The sequence below is a fragment of the Oryzias melastigma genome, linkage group LG2 (genome assembly GCF_002922805.2).
Source record: "Oryzias melastigma strain HK-1 linkage group LG2, ASM292280v2, whole genome shotgun sequence".
In the NCBI taxonomy this organism is placed as follows: Eukaryota; Metazoa; Chordata; class Actinopteri; order Beloniformes; family Adrianichthyidae; genus Oryzias; species Oryzias melastigma.
The window spans coordinates 15,070,927-15,097,572 of NC_050513.1; the positions used below are offsets into that span (position 1 = coordinate 15,070,927).

The 26,646-nt window shown below is 39.0% G+C and overlaps 1 protein-coding gene across 4 annotated transcripts; it reads right to left on the reverse strand.

Annotated features, from left to right (window-relative positions):
- Nucleotides 1-1,945: 1,945 nt before the first annotated feature.
- On the reverse strand, nt 1,946-26,436 carry bin1b (bridging integrator 1b). Of its 4 annotated transcripts, XM_036214907.1 has the most exons (16): nt 25,942-26,436; nt 14,196-14,276; nt 14,074-14,128; nt 13,768-13,862; nt 11,781-11,876; nt 11,030-11,137; nt 10,469-10,561; nt 9,143-9,228; nt 8,991-9,066; nt 8,854-8,909; nt 8,728-8,772; nt 8,038-8,080; nt 6,695-6,832; nt 4,478-4,531; nt 4,289-4,390; nt 1,946-3,228 (listed from the first exon to the last, which is right to left on the reverse strand). In XM_036214907.1, exons 1-16 carry the CDS (start codon nt 26,020-26,022, stop codon nt 3,127-3,129), a joined length of 1,311 nt encoding a protein of 436 aa, XP_036070800.1. In that variant the 5' UTR covers nt 26,023-26,436; the 3' UTR covers nt 1,946-3,126. The 4 variants fall into 4 exon arrangements, with proteins under 4 accessions (XP_036070800.1, XP_036070801.1, XP_036070804.1 ...); XM_036214908.1 differs by lacking the exon at nt 8,728-8,772 and having other exon boundaries at nt 25,942-26,435; XM_036214911.1 differs by lacking the exon at nt 6,695-6,832 and having other exon boundaries at nt 25,942-26,433.
- Between the last annotated feature and the right edge of the window lie 210 nt (nt 26,437-26,646).

Here is a 26,646-nt window from a genome sequence, read left to right on the forward strand (position 1 = left end):
CTTACCCAGTAGTAAGTCAGACCTGTTCCCGGTGCTTATTAGACTCCGTTAGGGCTGCCATTTATCACCGGTTCTGTTCATAGTCTTTGTGGACAGAATTTTTAAGTATAGCCAGGGCCAGGAGGGGGTCTGGTTTGGGGACCACAGGATTTTATCTCTGCTCTTTGCAGATGACGTCATGTTGGCTTCCTCAAGCCAAGACCTCCAACATGCATTGGAGTAGTTTGCAGCCAAGTATGAAGTGGCTATGAGGGTCAGCACCACCAAGTCTGAGGTCATGGTTCTTAACCTGCCCCAAGTGGAGGAGTTTAATCATCTTGGGGTCTGGTTCACGAGTGAGGGAAGATCAGAGCGTTAGGTCAACAGACGGATTGGAGCGGTGTCCGCCATCATGCAGTCACTGTACCGGTCCGTTGTGGTGAAAAGGGTTGAGTCAGAGAGCAAAGTTTTCAATTTACATGTTGATATTCGTTCCAGTACTTGCCGATGGTCATGAGCTCTGGGTCAAGATCCCGACTACAAGCGGCTGAAATTAGTTTCCTCCAGAGGGTGGCTCGGCGCTCCCTTAGAAATAGGGAACCCTGGTCCTCAAGAGCCACCTTCCTGCATGTTTTCCAATATACCCTATTCTGGCATGTTCTTATTGGCTAGACACACCTGAACCAGGTAATTGTTTGAGTCCCTACTCATGACTGATTACCTGGTTCAGGTGTGTCCAGCCAATAAGAACATGCCAGAACAGGGTATATTGGAAAACATGCAGGAATGTGGCTCTTGAGGACCAGGGTTCCCTACCCTTGACCCAAAGAGAGCTTGGAGTCGAGCCACTTCTCCTCTGCATGGAGAGGAGCCAGTTGAGGTGCCTCGGGCATTTGATCAGGATGCCTCCTGGACGCCTTCCTGTGGAGGTGTTCCAGGCATGTCCCACTGGGCGGAGGCCCTGGGGAAGACCCAGGACACGCTGGAGAGATGACCTCTATTCATCTGGTCAGGGAACACCTAAAGAAGGTTAGCATCTGTCTACTTTTCTTGTGTTTACTTTTCATTCATTCATCTTCCAGACCGCTTCTTCCCTTTCGGGGTCGCGGCTACTGATGGACGAAGGCGGGGTTCACCCTGGACAGGTCGCCAGTCTGTCGCAGGGCCTCAATCACACACACATCCACTCTCACATTCACACCTAGGGACAATTTAGAGTCACCAATTAACCTATGAAGCATGTTTTTGGACAGTGGGAGGAAGCCGGAGTCCCCGGTGAAAACCCACGCATGCACGGGGAGAACATGCAAACTCCACACAGAAAGGTCCCAGCCGGGAGTCGAACCGGGGCCTTCTCGCTGTGAGGCAAGAGCGCTAACCACTGCGCCACCGTGCAGCCCGTGTTTACTTTTTTTTTTTTTTTTTTTTAACACAATTTAGTCTTGCGTTAATAAAAGATTTATGTTTGTGAAATACTTGTTTCAGCTCATATGGGTTAAGTATCTAATGCAAATATTGGGTATTTAAGTAATTTTATGAATACTTAAAACATTGTGTAAGGTAAAATGTAAGACAAAATAAAACAGAATTACTGTTGGTTATGTTGTTAGCGAAGAAGACATATACCCCCCACACCCCAACCCTTCCGATGAGGCTCAGCTCAATCAAGTTTTCCACATGAATGGACATTTTGTGGTCCGTAAACGTTGGAATCTCCCAATGGCGACGTTGTTGGTATGGCAAAAGCAACTTGATAGAAAAGGTAAAGTTTTATGCTGATGACACAACTGTAAGACTCTTGTTTTTTCTGACATCTGGTGATGTACTGAGGAGTGTTGATTCTTATCTAGAAAGGAATGGTAGTGTATTACACCAACTTCTCTCCATCTGAAGGGGGGAGTTCCTCAAAAGCAACCAACCAAAATGCAGATAGTAAAGTGTAAGAAAAACACATTAATAGATCACATGGGGTTTCGTTTGTCTTTATTGATACTGATCTGAACCTGCATCAGTTACAACATTCAGTCACACCGTTTAAAAAGAACCTTCTCGATGTGATAAATATGGATTTCGGCAGTGTAGTTGATTTTTTAAAAAAGGCTCGACTTTGAACCAAACAAAGAAAGTTTAGGTTTAAGATTTTTTTTCCTAGTTAGCTGCTCGATTTAATTCCGGGGACTAGAATATAATTTTTGCTGAAAAACAGAAAAAAACACATTGATTTAGTCAAAACTCGTACTGTAAATTGATGACATTTCAAACGTAACCTTTAGTCTCTTAAAAAACTACTGTTCCCTTTGAAAAACTACAAGAAACCGAACTGTGTAAACATTTAGTCATGCGGGACGGAGACGGGACAATACTGTTTGTTACAAGTGGTGTACCACAGGGATCTATTCAAGGAAATCTGGTTTTCTCAGACAACCTTTTTTTTTAACAGATTGACACCAACTAATATCACCGTAAATGACAACAATGAAATCCTTCATGCAAAAGAAGAAAAAAAACATGTTCTTATAAAAGTGTTTCATCCAAAACTAACTGAAAAAACATAACATTTGGGCGCCACATCCGCTTCTGATCTGGTTGAAAGGTGACTACATAGTTTAGTGTTTGAAACTTTTTCTCAAAAACCTGATTTATGTTTTTATTTGTTTATTTTTTACTGCTTTTTGTGATGTCTTTACTGTTTTTAAGAAAGAAAAAAAAATCTTACATAATTTAAAGAAATACTACAGACATTTGCCTAACAAAATTTCCATAATTTAGGGCATTTGTTTTAAATAACTTCAGGCAAATTTCCATCAGTGAAAAGAAACGAAAAAATGTGAATCTTTTAAACCTAAAAGAGAATGGAGATAAGAACCTAAAACTGATGAATCAATCCTGAAACTACAAACAGTGTCAGATAGCGAATTCAGCTTTTATTTTGAAAAAAACAAAAAACAGAGATTAAAGAAATAGGATAATCTTTTGACTTTCGCGATCAATAACAGGCACTGTTTCCAACCGTTTTCTACCAAATAAGATGTCCTTTTTCCGTACAAGTTTCTGCTGATAATCAGGTGTTTTGGTAGACATTATTAATTTCAAATAAAATCTGCGAGAATTGGAGCAGAGAAGTGAAAGAGACTTTTTATTTGCGCTTCAAACTTTTTGGGTGAAGTTCTCAGGAAAAACACCTTTAGTTGAAATGTCTTTCTTCTGCAACCAGTTCGACTCCTTCAGGCCCAACAGCCAGCCATCATCCTGAGACAGAGACAACACACACAGCATCTTTTAGTCTGAAATCTTCAGTAATCGGAGCAGAAATTCTACGTATAGTTTGCATTTTTAGTTCCAAGAAACTGTAGAAATAACCAGCAGGTTCTTAATTCTGCTAAAAACATTTACAGTTTTAACAGTTCTAAGGCTGGTCAATAATGTATACATTTAAGTTTTTATCTAAATGGCATAACTTGCACCTTCAAGAGCAACTTTCATGGTTTTGACCAATAAATACTGTTATTTTTAAAGTTTAATCTTCATTCTAAAGCTTTTTTAGCTCCATTTTAGTTGTTCACACGTTGACATCCAACAAGCTCTCTCCTGATTGGAGAAACGGTAACTCAGAGCGACTCGGATCAATCGCTGCCTACTGACAATTTCTGGTTCCAATACGGCAGTGTCCATATAGATTGAATTGACTTTATTTCATTGGAGATGTAGATAAGTCACTTTCTATGGGTGCCGACAAATTCACTTGCTCCAGTTCCTACATACAGTCAATGGTGAGAAACATCAATTTCTAACACCTGCAGTTTCTATTCCAGCATTTAAGTTTAGGATAGGTATCCTAGGTCTATGTGGGATTCTGAATCCTTTGGGAGAATAATGGAAGAATTGTATCTTTTGGTGCCCCATTTGGCAAATAATTGGGTTTTGGTTGGGTTTAATTCTTGTCCTTCTAAGTGGTTTCAAAACCAAAGTGTGTTTTAATGTCAACTATGTGCTGGTATGAAACTCCTATGCACAAGTTATTACAACACTTTACCAGTTTGTGCTGATTTCTTCCAAGTTGTTGGGGGTTCATATGCTAGGCTTGATAACATTTGTGTCTTCAAGAAAAATATCTAATTCCATTCTTTCCTTAATTATTTAAAAATAAACTTAGATAAAAGCATTTTGGAAATAACTAGAATAAGCTTCTCATTTAAACAAAGTAGAAGATAAAGAAATGCACTTTAATGAAAAATCTAACTATAGATAAGTTTAGGAAAAAAAACTCTTAACCCTTGCTTTATAGAAACTTTTACTAGGATTTACGGACCTGTTCATCTGGGTTGTCAAAAGCCAGAACTAGAACGATGTCGCCAACCTTCAGCTCCAGTTCATCCCCATCTGTGGCAGTGTACTCGTGCACTGCTTTTACCTGACGAACAAAAGCCCAGATGGATCACATCAGTGCGTTTACGGATTCATCTGCTTTCATTTTAGACCGAACAGGAGGCAGACTCACCTTGTAGAGAAACCCGGGAGGAAGTTCACCATCTGAGCCATTGGCCACTGTACCCTAAAACGAGGAAAGTGAACAGAAATGTCCTGGATTTTAATACAACCAAAACCAAAAAAGAGTGACAAGTAAAGAAGAAAAGATCAAGAAAATGAGAGTTTTTTTCCATCAATTTGGGAAGATTTCTGGACTATTTAAGACCCGACTCAGGTTCCAGTTGGCCGCCTTTTCCCACATTTACCTCCTCATCACCCCATTCACCCTGTCCCACATCGTCATCGTTCCAGTTGGGCTCTGTGTATGTCTGAGCCGCATAGCCTTGGTCATGGTTCCAGGTCTCCTCCGCCTCCGCCGTCTCTGCATCGTTCCAGCTGTGCTGAGGGTAACTCTGGGTGTCATTGTAATCCCAGTCACTTTGGGTTTCTTCTGGGTACTGGTCCGCATCAGGCTCAGGAGCTGACTCCGCGGCACTCTGCCCTTCCTTTGCGGTTCGGGTTTGCGGGGCAATAAGAGGTCAACAAAGTCCAGAAGGATGGAGATAGGGACGAGCGGGATAACAAACAAAGCCGCGGAGGAAAAGTCAAAGGAATATGTGGGTCGAGGATGGCACAGGGTTTGGAGAAGCCAAAGAAAGGAAGTTGAAGAGTTTGTTTCAGTCCGCAGATGTGGAAATGAGTAAACTGAAATGCAGGGAAGGGTAGCTGGACTCATGCTTACCCACGAACCCCATGACGGCCCCTACCACGAAGCAGTAAGCACAAAAACAAAAAAGATTTAAACAACTCAAAACTCTTCGCGACGGGTATGATCTGAAGAGAAACACCCTTAGAAACAACAGATGAGCAAAAGGACTGATAAACTATCAAAGAGTGTCTTCATAGAGTGGAAAGAAGGTGTTCCTATCTGTGAATGCACACTCATGCACACACGATGATTGCGTTTACATGCAATTAGAAAATCTGCAAGCAGTTTCCTTAAAAACACAACTTTAAGCCATAGTTTGGCCTTTTAGCTAAATAAAAAGGAAGGATCTGAAACTGAAATTTGATTTGTAATCGGTAAAAAGTTCAATAACTGGATGTTTTGCCTGCAGATACAATTGTTGCTTACATACATTGATGTTGAGGACTTATTATCTAACCAAAAAGAGCTATATTTGCAAACAATTCAATTAATACGAGTGTTTTTCCCATAACAAATATTAAAGACCCATCTCTGTAGGTGTAGATTCTCAGGATGAGTTTTAGAGTAGTAATATTAAGCCTTACCACAAGAACACTGTCAACACACTGAATTTCTTAGATGCTTGTATTGGTCAAATTCATCAATTGGGTCATGTTGGGTTAAGTGTCTAAATGGTGACTTAAATCTCCAAAACTGAAGCATCAGATGAAATAGTGTCTTTTTTTTATTGAACTGCATGTAGACATGATCATCTCCAAGAAAGAATTCAGGAAAAATCTCAGCCTAGAAACCCAAACCCACCTCTGATACCGGAGAAGAAGCTGGCTGTAATACCTCCACATCCCAGTTCAGCAGGTTTAGCCCTGACCAGGGCTCACACTGCTCCACATAATAATACACACATGCGCACATATGTTTATGTCAAGAAGATTTCATAATATGTTGTATTTTGTTTTTAGACATGGTGTCTAAAAGTGGAGCAGTTTCCTTTTGTTGTAGGACAACCCAACCCTGGTCCTCAAGATCTACCACCATTCTTAATTTCCAGCTATCCCTACTTCAGTCCCTGTTAATTAGCTAGTTTGAACAATTAGTCAACCACACCTGATCTAGACAATCAGATGGAGGTAGGGTTGCGATAGATCCAAAACAGACAGGATGATAGATAGATCTGAAGGAATAGGTTTTGGCATTCCTTTGTACAGAAGTCATAAAATACTTAATACTAGCTGAGTAGAACTGTCACATCAGAAAGTAGACCGTAATAGAGTCAGAGTTAAGTCCGATTGACAAGTAGGTAACTTTGGAGTTCCTCATGGTCCTGTTCTTGGGCCCACTGCTTTTCAAATTATTCTTGCCCCCAAAGACTTCTAATAACCATAACCTGTGCTGAGATGCAATTTTTGTATTTATGCGTCCTACCAAAGTCTATTAATCACATCTTATATCAGACAAGACCAAATGATAAAACACTTGTCTGGTTCTATTTTAAGCCGTTTCTCTTTCCAGCTAGTAAAGACTGATACTATTGATCCAGACCTGCTGCGTTGGGCTGGTGCTCCCTTTGGTAGTAGCGGGTACCAAATCCTCGTCGTCGTCCTCGTCAGCACAATGCTGCCTCAGGTCTGGTGACGGCGTTAGTCTGGGGGGAGGCCGGCTGGGAGGAGGACCGGGCTTCTGAAGCGTCAGCAGGAGCCAAACCGTGCAGCACATGCATCCAAACATGCAGGTTTAGTGACTAGCACAATGAGCATGCTCCTTTGGTGGTTTTAAAGTCCACATGTAATTTTCTGCTAATCTGAGAAATGGTATAGTGGAGCCGGGGTGGGATTATAAATTCGCTTCCTCCCATTCCCTTTCTCTTAATCTCTTAATGTTTAGTTATCCTGTGTTTGACATGTCTTTATGGAAGTAAATTTCTGATGGTTGATTGTATTGCACATGAATTTACTTTTGTTTCTTTTTGACTGCTTGAAATAAACCATTTCTAAACCAATCTAATCTAAACCAATCTAATCTAATCTAATCTATTCTAATCTAATCTAATCTAATGGTAACAGTGTTCCATTGACGTTGATTGTATAAATTCATTGCAACTATACAGTGTTGAATATCAGCACAAAGCAGTTTTTCTCTGATTCAGAATCCTTTGGATTTGCGTAAAAAGTTAAAGAGTTACGATTATTCAAAGAACACCAACACTGGAGCTAGCTACCAAAGCATAAACAATTTAAAGAGTAACCAAACCCTTAATCAACTTTTTTTTGTCTGTTGGCCTCTATAAATGGGCTTTAAAAGTGCTGTCTGTTGGTTAGTCACATTTTTTTTTTACAAATTAAAATATATATATATACCGGTAAATACAGTCTAAAACTGTCTGTGTGCTGCCCCCTACAGGTTGAATCGAGGTATTACTGTTGAATTTTGTGATTGGTCAAACTTTTTAAGTTTCAGAAGTCTAACGTCATGATCTGCAGCTCCAGTAATAACAACCCTTTAAAGAATCACGTTGACGAATCACAAAATTCAAATGTAATACCTCGATTCAACCTGTAGAGAGCAGCACACCAACAGTTTTTGGCTATATTTTCAAGAATTAAATAAGTTTATTCTAAAATATCAAAAATTTGGCAGTGACCAACAGACAACACTTTCAAAGCCTCTTTTATAGAGATCAACAGACAAAAAATGTAGATTTAAGGTTTGGTTACCTTTTGTCATCTGATTTGGACTTTTTAACTAAAGCTAGATACATTTGTTAAGTATTTTTTAAATAAACTTACAAAATAAAAAAATAAGAAAATTCCACCAGTTTTAATTTTTTCAACTTTTACATAAAAAAATGAATAGAAGAAACACATGCACCAGGAGGTTGAGTTTACCTTTGGCGCTACAGTAGCTGAGTCACTGTGGTTGGCTCCCTCACTAAAATGAAAACATAAAAAAAAGCAATCAAACATACAAATACAAACCTTTAAAAAACACACTAGTAAGAGATAATTGATTTCTAACTTTTTTGTTAATTAACAAACAACCCAGACAATTTTCAAGTAAAAATAAGGATATTTAAGCTTCCACAATCACTATAATAAAGTAAAATGCCTTTATTTTTTTTCAGGCATATAGCAGTAAATTTTTCACAAAATCAGTAAAACCAGAAAATCTTGATACACTGTTCCTTCGTGTTATCACCGTTTTTTTAGTGTGTTACTTTTTTCTCATTTTTTTACAGCACACTGTGTTCTGCATCCTGATTGGCTCTTGACCCTGTCAATCAATCTCTTCCATGCCATGTCTCTTGTACAGAATGTGTTCAGATTGCTGCATTTATTTTTAAAAACTGTAAAAATATTTGTGTTTGTTTGAAGAAACTGTTAAAAAGTGTGTAGTTAGGAGATTTACAGCCTTAGAACATCTGTGTTCATACTTCACAGAATATTTAAATAAGTTTTCCCCTGTGATAAACAAAGGAACAGCGTATCCTCAAGGCAGCACAAACAAACAAACGAACAGCCCTGAACTCATGCAGCCTTCACAGGAACAGCATGCAAAGTGCACACAGCTCCGTTTACCTCTTCTTTCCTTCCCCTTTCTTTGACACTGCACCAACATCTCTTCTGCAGTGGCGAGCATTTCAAACAACATTACACCCATGTCCTCCGCGAGCCTTTAAATCTTTTAAACCAGCCTGAACCTACTTGAGTTCCCGCTGCTCCTCCAGTTTGGTCATGATGTCATGCAGGTTTTCGGTGAGCTGTGGACAATAAGAGGAGGTGCAAATAATAAAAAAAAACTCAGATTGATCAGGGATTTTTGTGGTTTCCAGATCACTCACTTTGCCCATCTCTCTGTGGAACTTCTCCTGGTGGCTTGCCAGCTTCTGGAATGCGTTAACATAGATGCCAACACGACTGCAACACACAAATATGACCAATTAATCGATTTGTCAGAGCGGTGAGTGAAGATCGGGGTTGGTCGGAGCCTCACCTGTCCCACAGTGTCGGGAGTTCATCCTGCAACTCCACGTTAAGCTCCTCGAAGATCTTCTGAGCTCGGCCCAGTTCCTCCTCCGCCTGTGCACACAAATGACGGATGAGTGCTTTTAGCTCGATTTACCGAGCAGACATGCAGGAAACAGCAAAGTGCAAACAATTGTTTGCATGCAAACCAAAGATAAGCTTTGATAACATCCATCACTAATGTAATATTGTCTAGTTTTCACCTGCAGGTCACCATAGTTGGAAACCTCTTTGGTCAAATCAAACTAGAAATTAAACTGTACAAATGACCTCTGACCTTTATGGTCACCCATAATTTAAAGTGATTCTCAAAATGACAATTCCATATGCATGATTTAACTGCAAATTGAATTGTCAAATGGATCACTTTGAATTATGGGTGACAATATAAAACTTCCATTGAGATGACCTGTAAATAAAGATACATTATAGTGCGTAGGGGGCACTGTTTTGAAATTCCTTTTGAATTTAACCCAAAAAAACATAATGTAAAAGTAAAATGCAATCAGTTTTAAGCAACTGTATTCAGAATTTAAAGCAAACGAGATAGTATTTTTATTTCTTTATTTATTTTTTTGAATGCTCCATGCTGAATTTGGCCGCTAAAGATGCTAGTGGGGATAGCTGAAGATGCTGAAATTGATAGCCAGCTAAAAAATTAGCTAAATGTCAAATTAGCCTAAAAAAAACTTGAGTTAGCAAAAAAAGCTAGCATGTGAAAATAACTATTTTGAAAATAGCCTAAAAAAACTGAATAAAAGCTTAAAATAGCCAAAACAGCTAGCATGTAAATATTAGCCTATCTCCAAAACAGCCTAAAAAACTTTTTTTGAAAAGCTAAATTAACCAAAACAGCTAGGATGTAGATCAAATATTAGCTAAAGTCCAAAATAACCTAAAATCGTAGTAAATGCCAAAATAGTCCAAAAAGTTAGCAGAATGCCAATTTTTAAAACTTTAAAACCATCGATTTTCACATAATTATGTTTAATAAAAACGCAGGAATATTATTCCAGAACAAATTAACTTAAACCTTAAATAACTTTCAATATTTTATATTTTACTCTGCATACAAATAAATTTGGTCGAAATTATACAAGTTATAAACAAGCACAAGATAACATCGGCCCATTAATATCATTAAAAAAAATAATCATCTGGAGGGCCGGATATAATTTTCCAGAGGGCCAGATTCGGCCCCTGAACCTTGACTTTGACACGTGACTTATGGGATCTCCACCGCAGGACGTGTTAAGGTGGACTTGAGGGAAGATGAACAGAACCCGAGGGTCACCTGGTTGAAGGAGAGATTAGTCTGAGCCACCTGGTGGGCTGATATCAAACCCTGAGCCCAGCTGGGTGCTGCCATCTCCAACAGCGCTGCTGGCTAACACCACACACCATGCAGGAGAGACGGAGAGTTAGGAGGAGAGTTGGAAAAGAGAAAGGGAAAGAAAACGCAAACAGTTCAGCACAAATGCAAACGTGTTGTTAGTCTGCGAGGGAAAAACATTCGTTTTATTTCAATAAAAGTGAAACCACAGCAAAGTCGAGTCAACTGGTCAACTGATTGATCTAAAGGTGGTACGACGTCAGAAATGGACAGTCATATCTGAGAAACCTCTACAGTCATTTGTGCGAATTAGATGATTAAAACAATATTTAAACAATAATTTACCCAAATAACTATATAACTGTTGCTTTCCAAAAGTCCTGTATTTGTTTTTTAACTTTTTTTGTTTCTCAATGTATCAAGTAGGCAGATTAAGCAGATTTTGGTGTGAACATCTCTGTACCACCTTTGGTCAAAGCTCGCTGAATGGCATGCTCAAGCACAGAAACCGACGACGGTTACCTTGGCGATCTTGGCGTCGTCCTTCTTCTTGCTTTTCTGTAAGGAGGCGAAGTGATGGCGAGCGCTGTCAAAGTCCACCATCTTCCTGTCGCGCTTCGCTATACGAGCCTTTTTAGAGAAAGAACACCATGAAAGCTGAGTCAGCATTATTGCAGAGTTTAGTTATTGGTTACTTGGCACCGTGTTTGTCACCTAATCTCTCTATATCTACTGCCTTCATTGGTCATCTCTATAGTTTATCCATCTTTTTTGTGTTATTTGACTTATGACTTCCTCTTTCTGTATCTTTTCTTGTACATCTCTGCGTCCTGATTGGCTGTAGACCTTGTCATCAATCTCATCCGGATCGTGTTTTTAATTCTATAAAACTGGACAGATTTTTCTATGAAAGTTTGACATTTGAAAGTTTAAACAAGAGATAAAAGTGTGAAAATGTTTTTGTCTGACTAAAAAAAGTGTATTAAGTGTGTAGTGTAGGGTTTTAAAGCCCATCATCTATACCAATTGGAAAAAATAAAAATGGTTACTTAGTGGATTTGTCTATTGCAAGTAATTTTATAACATAATTCCTATCATAAACGTAGAATCTCTGTATTTGTATCAGTATTACTTAACAATTTTTTTGTGTTGTTATTCTTCTTTCTCCACCAGTAATTTTCTTTGCTGTCATTTTGTGGTATTTTTGACTCATATTGTAGTCCTTTTGTGTTATTGACTATATTTGTGTTTTTATTTCCAAATTTGGGCTCACCTTGATTTCAGGAAACTGAGCCAGGTACGTGTCCACGCAGAGCAGAGATTGGTCGGTGATGTTCTGGTGATATTCTAACCACAGAGTGTCCGTGTCCTGAAACACACAACAACATTGTTACACAATAGCAACTTAGGCCAGACCTTTGAACCCCACTGAACTCAGCTTCTCACACTGCCAGACTTTTCATGCCTCATCTCTTTACTTTTCTCTCAGAATCTGCATTTTTATGATAAAGTTGCTACCAAACCGCATTTTTGCATTAAGATCCAGCTGCTAGAAAGCTTGTAGAAGAGGGAAAGCAAACCTGCATGATTTCCAACATATCCCACTCTTGTATGTCCTAATTGGCAGGACACACCTGAACCAGGTAATCAGTCATGAGTAGGGATTGGATATCTGGAAATCAAGCAGAGACAGCGGCCCTCGAGGCCTGGAGTTGCCTATCCCTTGTCTAGAATAATGTCCTCCGGCAGAGTTGAAACCGAAGCAGTGATGTTTGACTTCAAATTACATCTAACCTGAACCATGTAGATTTCTTAAGACCATAGTCACACACACCTGTATGGGGGTCGACCTATTAGTATGCTGTGGGTTTTTGGGTTGTCCGGGTCCGTGGAGGGTCGTAGAGGGGCTTAATCTTATGGGGAGGGCAGGTGTGTCTTGTAGTTCTCTTGAGACTCATATGGCCACTTCAAGGGACACCATGACGAGGAAATCCACCATTGTCGTGCGTGTGGTAAGTATATCGTGAAGTATTGGTAAGGATATTGGCCCTAGTCCAGAGGTGTCCAAAGTCAGTCCTCAATAATCGGGTCCTGCTGGTTTTCCAGAAGCCGTGCCTTATATTCAGCTGATTACCTGGATCAGGTGTGTTTGGTCAATAAGGAGCTTCAATGGCAGGTTGGTTGGAAAACATGTAGACACCGGCCCTCGAGGACTGACTTTGGTCACCCCTAGACCAGTCATTAGTAAGGTGCGAGTTCTGGCCTCTTAATGACTCTGTAAAAATGTTGAACACCTGGAGTGTTCACATGATCTGTGAGTCTCCATAGGATGACTGTAGGTCAAATCACACTCTGATTGTAACTTCCATCAGTCAGGCTGGACGCAACACTACATCACATGATCAGCACTAACGGGCTCCTTGCACAGTCCAAAGGGTTCGGTGGGGGTGAAGAAGTGGATGACACTCCTACATCTTACCTACTTCACCCTCATTTCATTAAAATCAACTGAAGACGTTTAGGAAGGATTTTGGCTGATATTTTAATTTTATTTTATCTCCCCCCAACTTTTTAGTTACTATATTTTAGCATTTTCCTGTAATAATGTCACCATGAACATTTTTACTCTACGCGCTCACTGAGAGGTCAAACACCTTGATATTTTGGGCACTCTCTGTTCAGTTTTGTCAATATTTTTACCCCCAGACATCCCGTGTCCACCCGTAAGGGCAGTTGTGACTAAGGCTTGAAGGATACTAATGTGGGCTTCTTCTGAGTTAAACCTTCTAGTTTTTTATTTGATGCATCGGTTTAATGAGTTATTGTCAATATTCCGGGAATACTTAAAGTCTGGCAGAGTGGAAACATCTACACGACAATGAAGGTTTCACTACAACTAAAGCCGAACTTTTGCTTCTTACTCCGGTGAGTCCTAGAGTCCGACCAGAAACAGCAGATCTACAAACTCTCCTTCTAAAGCATCTCGATCTAATCTGTGGGACGGACTGGAAGTTCTACGCACTTTACCTCCAAGTTAAAGTCCAACTCCTTCTCAATCATCTCCTTCAGTGTCAGAGACATGCAGTTAGAGAACACAGATGGTCAGAATTTAAAGAGAAACACACATAGAGAATAAAAAAAATGTAACCAAGAGATAGTTTTCTGATAACCGTTCAAAGGATGGGATTTCATTATTGGCGTTTCCAGCAATCTCCTGAGGTTTTAGCTTTAAAAAAACCAAGGATTTTTTTTTGTCTCACCTCTGCTAGGGCGTCTGTCTCCTCTTTCCCGAACCAGTCGGGTTCGTACATGTCAGCCAGGCAGTCCTGCAGCCGGCGGGAAGCCTCATGCATCGCTGCAACGTCCAAAAAACACGAATTAAAATGAACTAAATACAATCAGCCTTTTAGTCCATCTTTTTACATCAAAGTTGTTTCTTTCTTGTTGTTTTTTTGTCTTTCTGAAATTTTCCTCTCTCTAATACTACTCGTTACACTTGACACACTGTACTAACACTGACCCCTAGAGGACACAGGTGGAGCAGCATGATGCAGAGTTAGACTCACTTTTCACCGCTACCATGTAGGCCTTTAAGTCTTTCTGAAGTTTGGTGCCTTCGGCCTGAAACAGCAAATGATAGAGTAAACAAATGAAAAATAAGGAAAGAAAGATGGAAGCCATAACCAACCATTTGCTTGTTGAAGTTGGCCACCATCTCCTCAAAGGCGGCATCTCGTGTTTCATCCGCCTTACCAAGCTTCTGCATGACCTGCAGAGACGGAACCAAAATATTTTATCCTGTTTTTATCATTTTGTTTTAATTTGTGCACAAAAATGTAAATATTAAAGAGACAGAGAAAAATAAGTGACAGACCATAAATCTCTAAGTTCATTCAGAAAATTAAACGCACAACTAAAAACACACCTAAGCACCTAAATTAGCAAAAACATGAAACAACCTAAGAAAAATACATATAGACCGTTTTTTCTTTCCTTTCTTTGTAAGAAAAAAAAGTTTTTTGCAAATCTGTCATGGAGTCAAAATGTTAGGACCTTTCTCGACTTTCTGTCACATACAGTTAGATTTATAATTCAGAAAAGTCTTTTTAGTTAAGATTTCTTTGTATTGTCAATGGCATAGCAATGACATGTTTTTTGGCAAGTGAATGAGGTCAGCAGCTAATCTGATCAGATGAGCGAGAGCGTCCACATGTTCGAACCACCCGCTTTCGTCACCTCCACCACCTGCCGCCATGATCCTGTGATGGACACACAAGCCGGCGGGAACAACGCGGAGGGGACTTCCCTGTGCTGCCACAGGCTGTTTATAGGGGAAGGGCATCAACACCTCCTATTCTGAAAATTGGGTTTAATGTAAACGTTAAATGATTAATTTAAAAAAAAAAATGTGTTGTGTGAGAGACCAAATCTTCCAATCTGTTTCAAAAAAAGGTAAGCGCGGAAACCTGTGTGTGTGTATGTTCTGGTCCATATGACTTTATGGGGATCATCTACATTTCGGTACAAACGGAGGACTCGCCTTCAATGTATCCAATTCTCGCAAAAACAGAAGAATAAGGGATCATTCAAGTTTTCTACTAACCACCGGTGCTTGGTTTCAGCCCTCCGAAAATACACACAGGCAGTTTGTGGGGTATTAAGGGTGACAAGAAGAGGGTCTGTGAGGATAAATTTATCCCACCCCACAGCCGTGAGGCAAGTTGGGAGCAAGCGAAGAACAGGTGTGGAAGTCAAGCTGGGCAGCATTGATAAGCTCGGATCACAACTATTCTTCTCTAAGAAATTCACATAAAAAGTGGTATTCATATATATATATATATACACACACACACACGTACATACATACGTGTATATATATATATACCGGCCGTGGTGCAGTGGTAGGGCGGTCGACTCCTGATCAGAAGTGAGCAGGTTCGACTCCGCCTTGCCCGCCCATGTGTCGAAGTGTCCTTGGGCAAGACACTGCACCCCGAATTGCCTCTGGTGGGAGGTTGGCCCCAGTGTTCGGCAGCGGAGCCACCACCAGTGTGTGAATGTGTGTGTGAATGGGTGAATGGGTCTGTGACTGTGAAGCGCTTTGGGCCCTCGAAGGAGGGTAGAAAGCGCTATACAAGTATACGCCATTTACCATTTTACCATATATATATATATATATATATATATATATATATATCTGTATATATACATACAAAAGTTTCAAAGCTACACACACACACACACACATATATATATATATATGTATGCACTAAAGTTTCAAAGCTCACAACTTTGCCTCAGTTTGACGCTTTTATGAAGGACCTGGAAACAAAATCACTAAACTTTCACTTTTTTTAAAATTAATTACTTTGTTTCTATTCTGTTTTATTTTATCATATTTATTTTTTTGGGATATTTTAATTTTATGACATGTCTTGGGTGTGTGGTTTTTTTGCCCCTTTACCTGGACTCCCTTAAAAAAGAGATCAGTGGATCTCAATGGGATTTTTTCCTGGTTTTAGTGATGGTTCAATAAAAAAAATAATTCTAAACTTTTCATCAATTGATCAGACTGTGATGGCACAAGCTAAAGCGAGATGTGAAACTTTTTTTTTACATTTCTGTTCACAAATGGACTAAATTCAAGAACTAACAGATATAAGGTTCAACAGAATCTAGCATGGGTATTTGACTCCGTTTCTTTCAAAGAAAGCTTTTGTTTAATTATAAAATTAAACTGAATAAAATCAGACATTTTTCATTCCTAGTTTTTTTTTTTTTTATTTATCTTTTTTTTTATCATAAAGCTTTTTAAAATGTACCTCTGCCCAACCACTGATGGAAGTTTTCTGAATCATCTCTAAATTTTTATGAATATTCTTAAGCCTTGAAAATAAAACTATTTGGTTGAGCAGTTTCCAGGTGTTTTTGCGACTTGTGTGATTCTAATTCTGATCTGATGGAGACATTAGAGTCCAGCTCTGTTCTGGGTCGGGGGTTGGGGGATGGGCGGGTGACTAAGTCCGCTTTCTATGGTGGGGAACTCCAACGTTCCCAAACTCATCCTCGTTTGTCTGACGAGTATCTCTCTGGCGTGCTTCTCGTTGCACAGCTGACTGTCATTACGTGACATTACGATCAGATGTTGCTATGTGAGCGATGGTGACAAAAATCTGCTTCATAAGCCATACAGTAAAAATCCGAGCAGCTTATTGATGCTTCTGGAGCTCCTTGGTGACTAACCTAAACATCAATCAAGAACTTTGTCTTATTTCTTGTAGGAACAGACCAGTTCACAAATTTTAGTCCACATTGGCAAAATCCAAGGGCTCATTTTGGGGACATTTCTGATTATTTTTTTTTTTCTAATGCGCTTACTTCTTATTGAATGAATGAAGACAGATTGCACTGTTCATTTAGGTCTGCAACCTGAGGCTCTGGAGTAGTCTTGTATTCCTCTATTGTGGCTCTTTGGCTTTATAGAAAAATATTAGTGCTTTGAATAACTAATAGATTATTTAAGTTTTGTCATTTCTGTTTACATTTTTAAATAGAGGTGATCTCATATTAGTAAAATACGTCATTTTTTTGTACCACTGCTGACATTACATTGAAATCAAGAGGCCTTTGAGTGCTGTACCACTATTCATAAATTCAAATCTGTCCTAACTTGAGCAAAATCATGGTAAAATGTTTATACTACTGTCAGAACTGTTCCTTAATGGTAAAAAGTTAAAGAAAATGCCATCTTCTGCTACACAACAGTGTCTAGTTCCTAGACAAAGTTCTTAAGATCTATAAATGCATTTATAAGTATTTGTTTGTATTTTTAATTAGATTTTAAACCAATGCTGTCATGTTAATATTCATTAGTAATAGGAGAAAAAGTCATAAAGATATAGAAGACACCACATTTGACATTGCCTTAACATTTTTAATTCAAGTAAATCTCCTGCTATATGAGCTTATTTTATGCAATAAGAGGTGTATTTTATTTTGAAGGGAATTCAGTTTGTTTTATACATAGGGGAGTTAAGTAAGAAACTTGTTTTTAAGGTTGCAGACCCTGATTTAATTGAACCTCTTTTCCAACATTTACAATAGTGAAGAACATATAGCAGGAATGCCACAAATTTGACACTTATTGTCAGTCAAGTTTCAATGACTATGAAATAGTTTTTATACATTTGTGGCAGTCCAGGATAATAGCGTAGATAACTGTCCACTACTCCAGAACAGTTATCGTGGTGGTTATTGAATCTTGATCTGTTCTGGTCTGTTAAAGAAATTAAAGAATATTGTCTGTCTTCAAATAGTAAAATAAATGAAATCAGAGATACTCTATATGGGATGTTTTTAGCCTTTTGCTAGTACTAGGGTCTCCCTGGATCCCCGGCCAGATAAAATACAGGGTTGTGTCAGAGAGGGTATCCGATGTAAAAATGTCTAGCAAACCAAATGTGCCAAATGGCAAATAATAACAACAACTACTTGTATAGATCTCTAATAAATCAAAGTTATGCATCATGTAGCTCTACTATTGAAACAGACAACTCTCGTCTAGTTAAAATAACAACTTATCAGTTGAAATTCTTAAGTTCAGTCACAGATCTGTCAAATGTTTTGCATCCAAACCTCTAATCCTCTTCATCTCCCTTAGTCGGGATGAGAGGTGTTTGCATCGCATTGGTTACATAATCAAGTGCCTTTAATTTGTTAACGGACCCACCAACAGGTGGTCCTTTAATTTTGCCTTTGGATATGTGTCATAGTGGTCAAGTTTTGGCTTAGGGGTCACAATGTTAGCCTTCCGAGGAGGTCTCAATCCTTAAACCTATGTGTGCCGAGCTGTAAAACGCTCTAAAGTTTAGGCATTTTGGATCTAAAGCCAGTACATTTGACTCACACAGTTTTGTAAATTTGTCGTGTCTATTTTGCTTAAACAAAAGGGTACACATTTGTTTTACTTTAATCAAAAAAGTTTCAAAACTCAGCACAATACCTGCTGTCATACGTATCCATTTACACAGAAACAGGAAGTGATGTCACATGTAAAAATTGAATTTTTTTTCCTCTGTGCAAAAAAAAAAATATATATATATGTAAATGCTTCTAAATTAGGTCCATCTTTATATTTCAACAGCTAAAATTCTAAAGAAAATACCTCTAAAATGTCTTTTTGTTGAAGAATTTTCTGAGTTGTACTTACAAGTGAAAGGAAAGAAAGAAATACCCGGTTACTTGTGACTTTTTTTTTATTGTTATTATTATTATTTCAACCTGTGACATCTTTTTTTTGAGTTGCTTTATTCTACTTCAAGAAGAACTTTTTTACAAACATTTATGGGAACTAAAAAGCAAACGAACAACCAGTTGGATAGTTGAACACTCTACCCAGTCTCGTTCAAACAGACTGGACAGAGCGTGGAGATGTCACGGTGACAGAGGGGGGTGGCAGCATGCCAGCAGACAGACAGCTGAAGCCAACTCACCCTCGTACCCCTCCTAAACCCCCTCAACCAGCCTTGGAGGGAAGACGATACTCTGACCCTCCTCTTTGCTTGAAGCAGCTCAGCTCCAGAGCTCGACTGAAGGAACGCCAGGCAGCCAACAAGCAAATCGCGCCTTTGAGTTTTTTGACTGTGGCGTTTGACCACTGAGCTTAGGGTCACACAAGCAGGAAGGGAGTTGTGTTTAAGAATTTAATTTAAGGTTTTTGATGTTATTATAATCATTGTGATGACAAGATGGTAAAAATACTGAGCTGGTTCACTTTTAATCCACTTAAATTCAAAGAAATTATCTGTTTTGTTAATTTTTATGAGGATTGGACTAGACAATAAATCCACAGAGATCATTGCAGCCTGTTTTTCTGCGGTCAGATGACGATGGCGAGCATCGAATGAGCAACAGAGCAGCTGTGGTGCAGAAGTAAGACGGCCAAACTTTGATTGGAAGGTCGGAGGTCACCATTTGAGATCCATCTGATCGCAAATATGTACAAAGCAGCTGTTCGTGGTATAACACTGTTCTGACACGACCCAGTGTCCGCTCAGTCGAATTCCACTGGTTCGTCCGTGGCCCCCTTCAATTGCATAGACACAAAAAACTAGAATATTGTATTAGTCAATCAGAAAGTTTGTATCGTCTCCATCACGACTATGTCTGACATCTGTCTCTAATTCAAATCTATCAACGCGCCAATGTCGCAGCAAAATACTGGAGAACCAGAAACAGGTCCAGGTAACAAAAATAAAAACTTCTGTTGCACTTTCAAAATAAAACTTTATAACATTATATTTTATCTTTAAGGTGAGGTGGCTACACGTTCTCACTCCCAACTCACATCTTAGAGTGGACTGATTCCTAGTGGATCGTCTGTGCTCCTGTTCTTAGCCGTGGACCTCGCCTCTGGCTCGTCTTGGCTGTGCACCTCGCCCCCACCTGTCCCCAGTTCTATCTGGCTGAACTCTATCCAAACATGTAGTTGTAGAGTTAGATACGCTAGTTCCTCTTTAACAGTCCTGGTAAATCACCTGTCCATCCTGGGAGAGCATCTCTCCTTCATGTGAGGCATCCTTAAGGTTTCTTCTTTTTTTCCTATATCAGTTTATTTAGGAGTTTTCCTTACCCGGACGGAGGGTCTAAGGACAGGAATTACCAGTTTTATTTAGTTTGTTTACTTTAGCAATTAGCTATTGTTTATATTTTATGACCAACCTGCTTCTGTACATCTACCGCCATGAAGCCCAATGAGGCCATTTTTTTTGTGATATTGGGCTATATAACTAAAATTGAATTGAATATATGGTTCTTTCCCCCTCTGCGTTTTGTGTTTAAATTAAAACTTCTCATACAGTGTTTGTTGTGTTTTTTCTTTATTAACACAAATGGTCCACGCTTTAGATTAGGGTACTGCAAACTAGTGTAATAAGCAGTGTATAAACACATTTACAAGCATATTCTTAGTGGCTTATTAACTTGGTATTAGACATCAGTAATAAGCAGTATAAGCAGTTCATTAATATCTTTATAAGCATATTCTTTGTGGCCTTTTGCTATGCGATTTAATAGCAGTCTAATAAGCAGCTTATTAATATCTTTATAAGCATATTCTTACCGGCCCATTAACCTGATAATATATAATACTGTAATAAGTAGCTTACAAATTGCTTATTAAATATTTACAAGCATATAATTATTTGGATTGACATCACACCATAATTTAGATAATGGTGTAATAAGCGGCTTATTAATATCTTTATAAGTGCTTATAAGCAAATTATAAGCATCTTACTAATGCTTATTAATATCTTATTAATACTTAACAAGCACACCTTAATATAAAGCGTTACCAAAAAAAAAAAAAAACAGGAAAAGTCAATTCAGCAATATAGCAAGCAAACACTGTACTCCATCCCACATTGTTTTGTTATTAATTAGTACTTTGTAGCAAAAAAAAAAAAAAAAACAGCATTTTTTTTACTTTTGCTCTTTGTACAGGTAACTCCCATAACATTTATGCAATCACTTCATCAACTAAAAAAATCATCTTGTGTAAACAATCTGTTAGTTTTCCTGATATTTATCACATTTTACTGTAAAAACAAACCAATTAAGACAGAAGTTTTTGCTCCAGAGTTCACGTTTTCTGAATTACTGCAACTCTTTTACCATTTACACAATAATTCCAACAGATTTTTAGGCAGAGAAGAGAAACTTTGCATTGATATACAAAACATTTTAGGGTAGTAAAGTGTCTACTTAAAAATATAACAGGTTCTGACCCGATTACTTCCATTCAGAATTAGTTGGCATTATGTTAATTGTTTAAACGGTTGAAGAGCTTTTGAAAAGCTTGTTTTCTATTGCTGGTGACAGCTCTGGTAATAAAGAGTTAATATCTTATTTATTTATTAATTTATGTATTAACAACACCAACATGTGATTTTATATAATTGTGTTTTGACTGGATCGAAAGAAAAACTGTTTAAAAAGAAGGATGAAAGGTCGGAATTTGGTTAAAAAAAAGTGTTTCAAAGCTTAAGAGTAAAACCATAAACTATATGAAAAAGAGGAAGTTTAGAAATCAACAAGCAAATTATGATGCACATTCTAGAGTTTCTTCATATATGTGTGTTTCAAAAGTTTTAAGTGCTTTTATTGTGGTAGTTTTATGCATCAACTTGACAACAGCCTGAAATAAACTTTCTTTAGCATTTGTCTTCATCTGAAATTAGTGTAGTGATGAGATTGTGAACTGATTGTTCTCATAGAGAAGCTCCGTTCATGAATCTGTTCTTTCTGTTCAAGAACCTCCCCGCCGGTCCGCCCCGCTCCTAAAAAAGCTCTGGCACTGAGATGCCGGGGAATGCGGACGCCGCTTTGGACCGCAGTCGACTCACAGCACCTGCTTTTCACAATCCATTCAGTGGATGGATACGGCTGGGAGAACTTTAAATCACTCCACATCAACCGGCCGAGGCTTTGCATGAAGGTTAGATTACCAGCATGTCCAAATAAAACTCTTACAATGTTTAAAAGAAAATGTACTATTGGTGCTTTAGCAAGCTTGATCAATCAAAAGTCATAATAAGTCAGTTTATAAGACTATATTTTCTATTACAAATCCATCAAAGAACTGTACTATTGAAGGCATCACATGCTTTTGTTTCACTCATTCACCCGATAGTAGCTGGGATAGGCTCCAGCAATTTAACCCAAAGGGAATTTAGTGCATTCTGAAGATGGATGAATGAAAACTACAGATTTTTTCCAATACAACGAACAATTTTACAGATTTATAGTCAACTTTTAAAGGGATTGATCTCTTATAAACAAGTGGCTTCATAATAGTTGTAGTGTGGCTGGTTTGCAGATTTTTTTGTGTAATTTTGGATGCTTTTATTATTATAATCTAAGGCTGGGTTGATAAAATTAATTAATCAATTTGAATCAGTTTAAGCTTAACAGATTAATAATCAATTCATAAAAATATAGATCGATTTAGCACATAAACCTTAAGTACACTAGCTTGATGCACACATGTAATGGAATTTCCCATAGGACGGCTAATGCTAACGCTTGGTCGACGTAAACATACATTGCTGACTAAGTATACATCTCAATAAACTCAAAAGTATGAATTTTCCGATCTCTTTTCAGGTAATGTTTTTTCAAGTAACCATTTGTGATCTAAAACACATTTTTTGCCCACAGTCTTCTTCTGAAATAAGGTGTACTGCTGAGGCGCTATCGCCACCTAGTGGCCAAACTGAAACGTCATTCAGGAGAAGCAGAACAATGTTTACAATGTTAATGATCCGAACATTTTTGTTAGAACTTCTATTTTTGATAATCTATGTAACACTGGATGATATTAACAATCTCATTATGTCAATAATTCATTTTACAGTATCAGATTAATATTAATATATTCAAATAGTAAGTTATTAATGTATTTCTAAACAAATGTGTATAAATGTGTAAACTCAAAGTTGAATTGAAGAATCGAAAGAATGGAAACAAATTGGAATTAAATCAATCGAGGCTCCAGTGAATCAAATCGAATGGTTTCTGGACATTTTTATTATTTTAGCAGAGTGTTCTGTGTTCTGATTGGCTTGTCAATCAATCTGAAAAATATCGACGGTCTCTTCAGGACAAATTAAAAATATGTTAATTGTTTAGCATCAGAGGTGTCCTTTAACCTCTGATGAGTCAGTCTGTCTAAAGGGGGTGTTGTCTCGAGAGATAATCACACACAAGCATTTTAGAGATAAAGACTGGAAGACTATTGAAGGTGCTTCTGTTAAACATCCGCAGGACTGCAGACTAATGACCTTTCTGGCTGCAAATTGATCATGACGTGTTCTAGAACAGAAAAAAAATCAAAGATGAGAAAAAAAAGAGGAGTCTGTGGTTAAGGCATAGTCAAATTGTACTAATTGACTATTTGTTGCTGTTTGATTGTAAATGTACTTCATTTGAGATAACCAGTGTTTTAAATAGAGAAAAAGGGTCACAAACAACAAACTCCAAGCTTCGGCAGGAATGTCCTTTGGACAGATGAGACTAAACTGAAACTCTTAGGAAGGCACAGCAGCTCTATAAACGTTTAAATAAATGAAGCAATTCTGAAACATGGGGGAGATTTGGTGATGGTCTGGACCTTCTATATAGCATCTGGTACAAACTATCTTGAATCTGTGAAAGATTCCGTGAAATCTCAAGACTATTTAAAGTGTCCTGGAATAGGATGTGTGTCTAGACCAGGGATAGGAAACGCCAGGTCTGCATAATTTCCAGATATTCAAGTCCTGATCATGACTGATCACCTGGTTCAGGTGTGTCCAGCCAGAGCGGGGTATGTTGGAAGACACGCAGGAATACGGTCCTCAATCCTAACTCGATTCTTGGTCTCGAGTCAGGTAGCTTGGTCACATTTGCAGGTCATGCACCTTCCAGCAGGACTCAAAAACACAAAGCTAAGAAGTGACTTAACGATGTTCACTTAAATCTTACTGAAAAAACCTGCAGAAAGAGATGCAAGTTTGGACAATCCTGAGGCAATCGGCCTCAAGAGGAGCAGAACAAAATATCAGAAGTATCAATGAAAACTAAGGAAATGGTTTCATATGGGAGGTTGAACCATACGGTAATGCAAGTTTTCTGATTGTCCGGGCCGTAGACAGGCGCCCCCACACTATTTTAAGGGGCCCAGATGACCCAAGCCTTACAGTGATGTGTTATCCGTCCCTTGACAAATGTGGATGAAGGTGGACTGATTTTATGTCTGCCACGGACACCAGTGAAAATCAAAGTTGTAGGGTCCAGATGACCCCACTCCCAACATTAACATATCTAGGATGGAACAAGGGTTGAGCAGAACACAGATGTGTTTTGCAGTTCCCTTGAAGCTCATAGGTCCACCTCATAGGATTTCATGAAAATGGACCAGACTATTGTATTAGTGATTTTAGTATCAATGTCAGCATCTTCAGGTGTCCTCACTAGCATCTTCAGTGGCCAAATTCAGCTTACAGCATTCACACTAGCATTATCACATGTAATACTATCTGTCTGGTTTGTAGTTAGTTTAAAGCTAATGATAGTTTATGCATGACTCGATTAGTCGACCAATCTGAAAAAATAATGGGTGATAGTCGACTATTATCTATAATCGGTTGTGGCAGAACTAATTGGATACCCGTACAAGCTGAACATCGATTGTCTGGTTTCCTAATTTCTACCAATCAGGCTAGATGCAAGGATCCTGCACTGAAAACATGAACTGCATTAGCGAGCCCCTTGCACAGCCTGATGGGCTCCGGCGATCTATGACTCTGCTCCATGCGGGCCACCTGCATGCCCCGGACAAGTTTACCAAATTTTCAACCTACAGACACCCCGTATCCACCTGTAAGAACATCCTGTGTGAGGCCAGTTTAGTGGTTTGCAAAGACTCCTATTTGGATTCTTAGCAAAATAAACCAACAAAACACTTTCATTCAGAGGATCTGGTAGTCTTGAAGCTATAAAACCTGGATGGTGACTGGAACCGTGAACTCTACCCAACAGGTGAGAGCGTTTGTGAAGTGACGCTGAGGTGATTACAGGGTATAACCCCTGCAGGCTTAAGCAGCAGGAGTGATTAGGGCAGACAATAATAACTCAAGAGTCCAACACACGCTGACGATCAGGTTTCCTTTAGTCACTTTTAGCCTGTGTTTTTTTTTTCCTCTCGTACACTTAAGACATTTGCTTCCTTCAATGAAATTTAAAAAAATTAAAGGAATTGGGGATTGTGGGTCACCTAATTCACCCCAGAAACACAACAAAAAACCAAGAGATATCAGGTGAATGTCCTATCCGTTTAAGCATAAAGAAATCCTAACTTTGATATGTAAATATGTTGGATTTTAGGCTCTTCATTGACTTTGAATGTGCTTTAGTGACTACTTGTAATTGATGTTTGTGCTAAATTTAGGTTTTCACAAACATTTGAGCAAAAAATTGTAGCTTTCTTTACTTTTTCAGGTCAGGGAAGGAGCTAGGAGTTGGTCAGAGACTAGATGGAGATTATTTTTGACTCAAAATAAAAAGAAAAACATGCAACAAAAAATTATGATGTAAAATAGGAGTCTAAACTTGATATTTTTAAGTTTTAAAGTTAAGGAAGTAGTTTTATTGCAGGTGTTACTCCTCTATTTTTACACTAATAATGTAAGTTTAAACAATAAAGTAGATTGAACTTCTTTACACGCATAAAAGTGTTTTTTAAAACCTTCAAACTCCTATCTGAATCCAGTTGACCTCCTTACTGAGGCGCGCGCCTCCCGTTACCTGCCCCGGTCACCCCGCTGGTATCAGTGGGACTGTCGCTGCTGTTTGACGGTGCAAAGAGAGGGGATCCGGTTACACCCTTCTCCTACCTTCTCCTGCGCCCGGCTCAGCCTCTTCTGGACGTTGCTGGCCAGCTTTCCGGCCGTCACCCCTTTCCCTATCTCAGCCATGCTGCGCGCGGGGGGCGTGCGGGGACGGGCTGCCCGGTGAGGCGGCGTCTGGGTGGATGCAGAGAGGGAAAAGTGCAGCTGCGGGCGTGCGTCCTCTGGGTGCCCCGGCCGTGCGTAAAAACTCCTCCAGAGCGCGCGAGCTGCCCTGCCGTGCGTAACTCTAATCCCGCTGGTAGCCTCTTAAAGGCGCGCGGCGTAATTCAATCCGGAGTTTTTCTTTTTTTGTGCGTCAACACACAAAAAAGTGACCAACAGAATGAATAGTCGGACCTCAGACTCAGACACGCGCCTGGACCCGTCAGGTTCGGAAAGTGATGCGGATCTGATCCGATCCTAAAGATTACTCTTCCCCACCCCCACCCTACTCATCCTCTTAAAGGCGCAGCGGGTTGTTATTATTAGCCGGGGCAACTGGTGGCAGCTTTACGCACGGCTCTAGAGACGGCTCCAAGCTGAAATGCTATGGGACACCTGCCTGCATCCACAGCAGGTGTCGAGTGACGTCATCCAGGTGCAAATAAAATATGTATTTAAAAATATTCTCACTATAAAAAGAGAAACATTGGATCAATTAACAAAAGTTCTGTAATTTGTTTCATTTTAAAATATTTGTTTTTATTACAC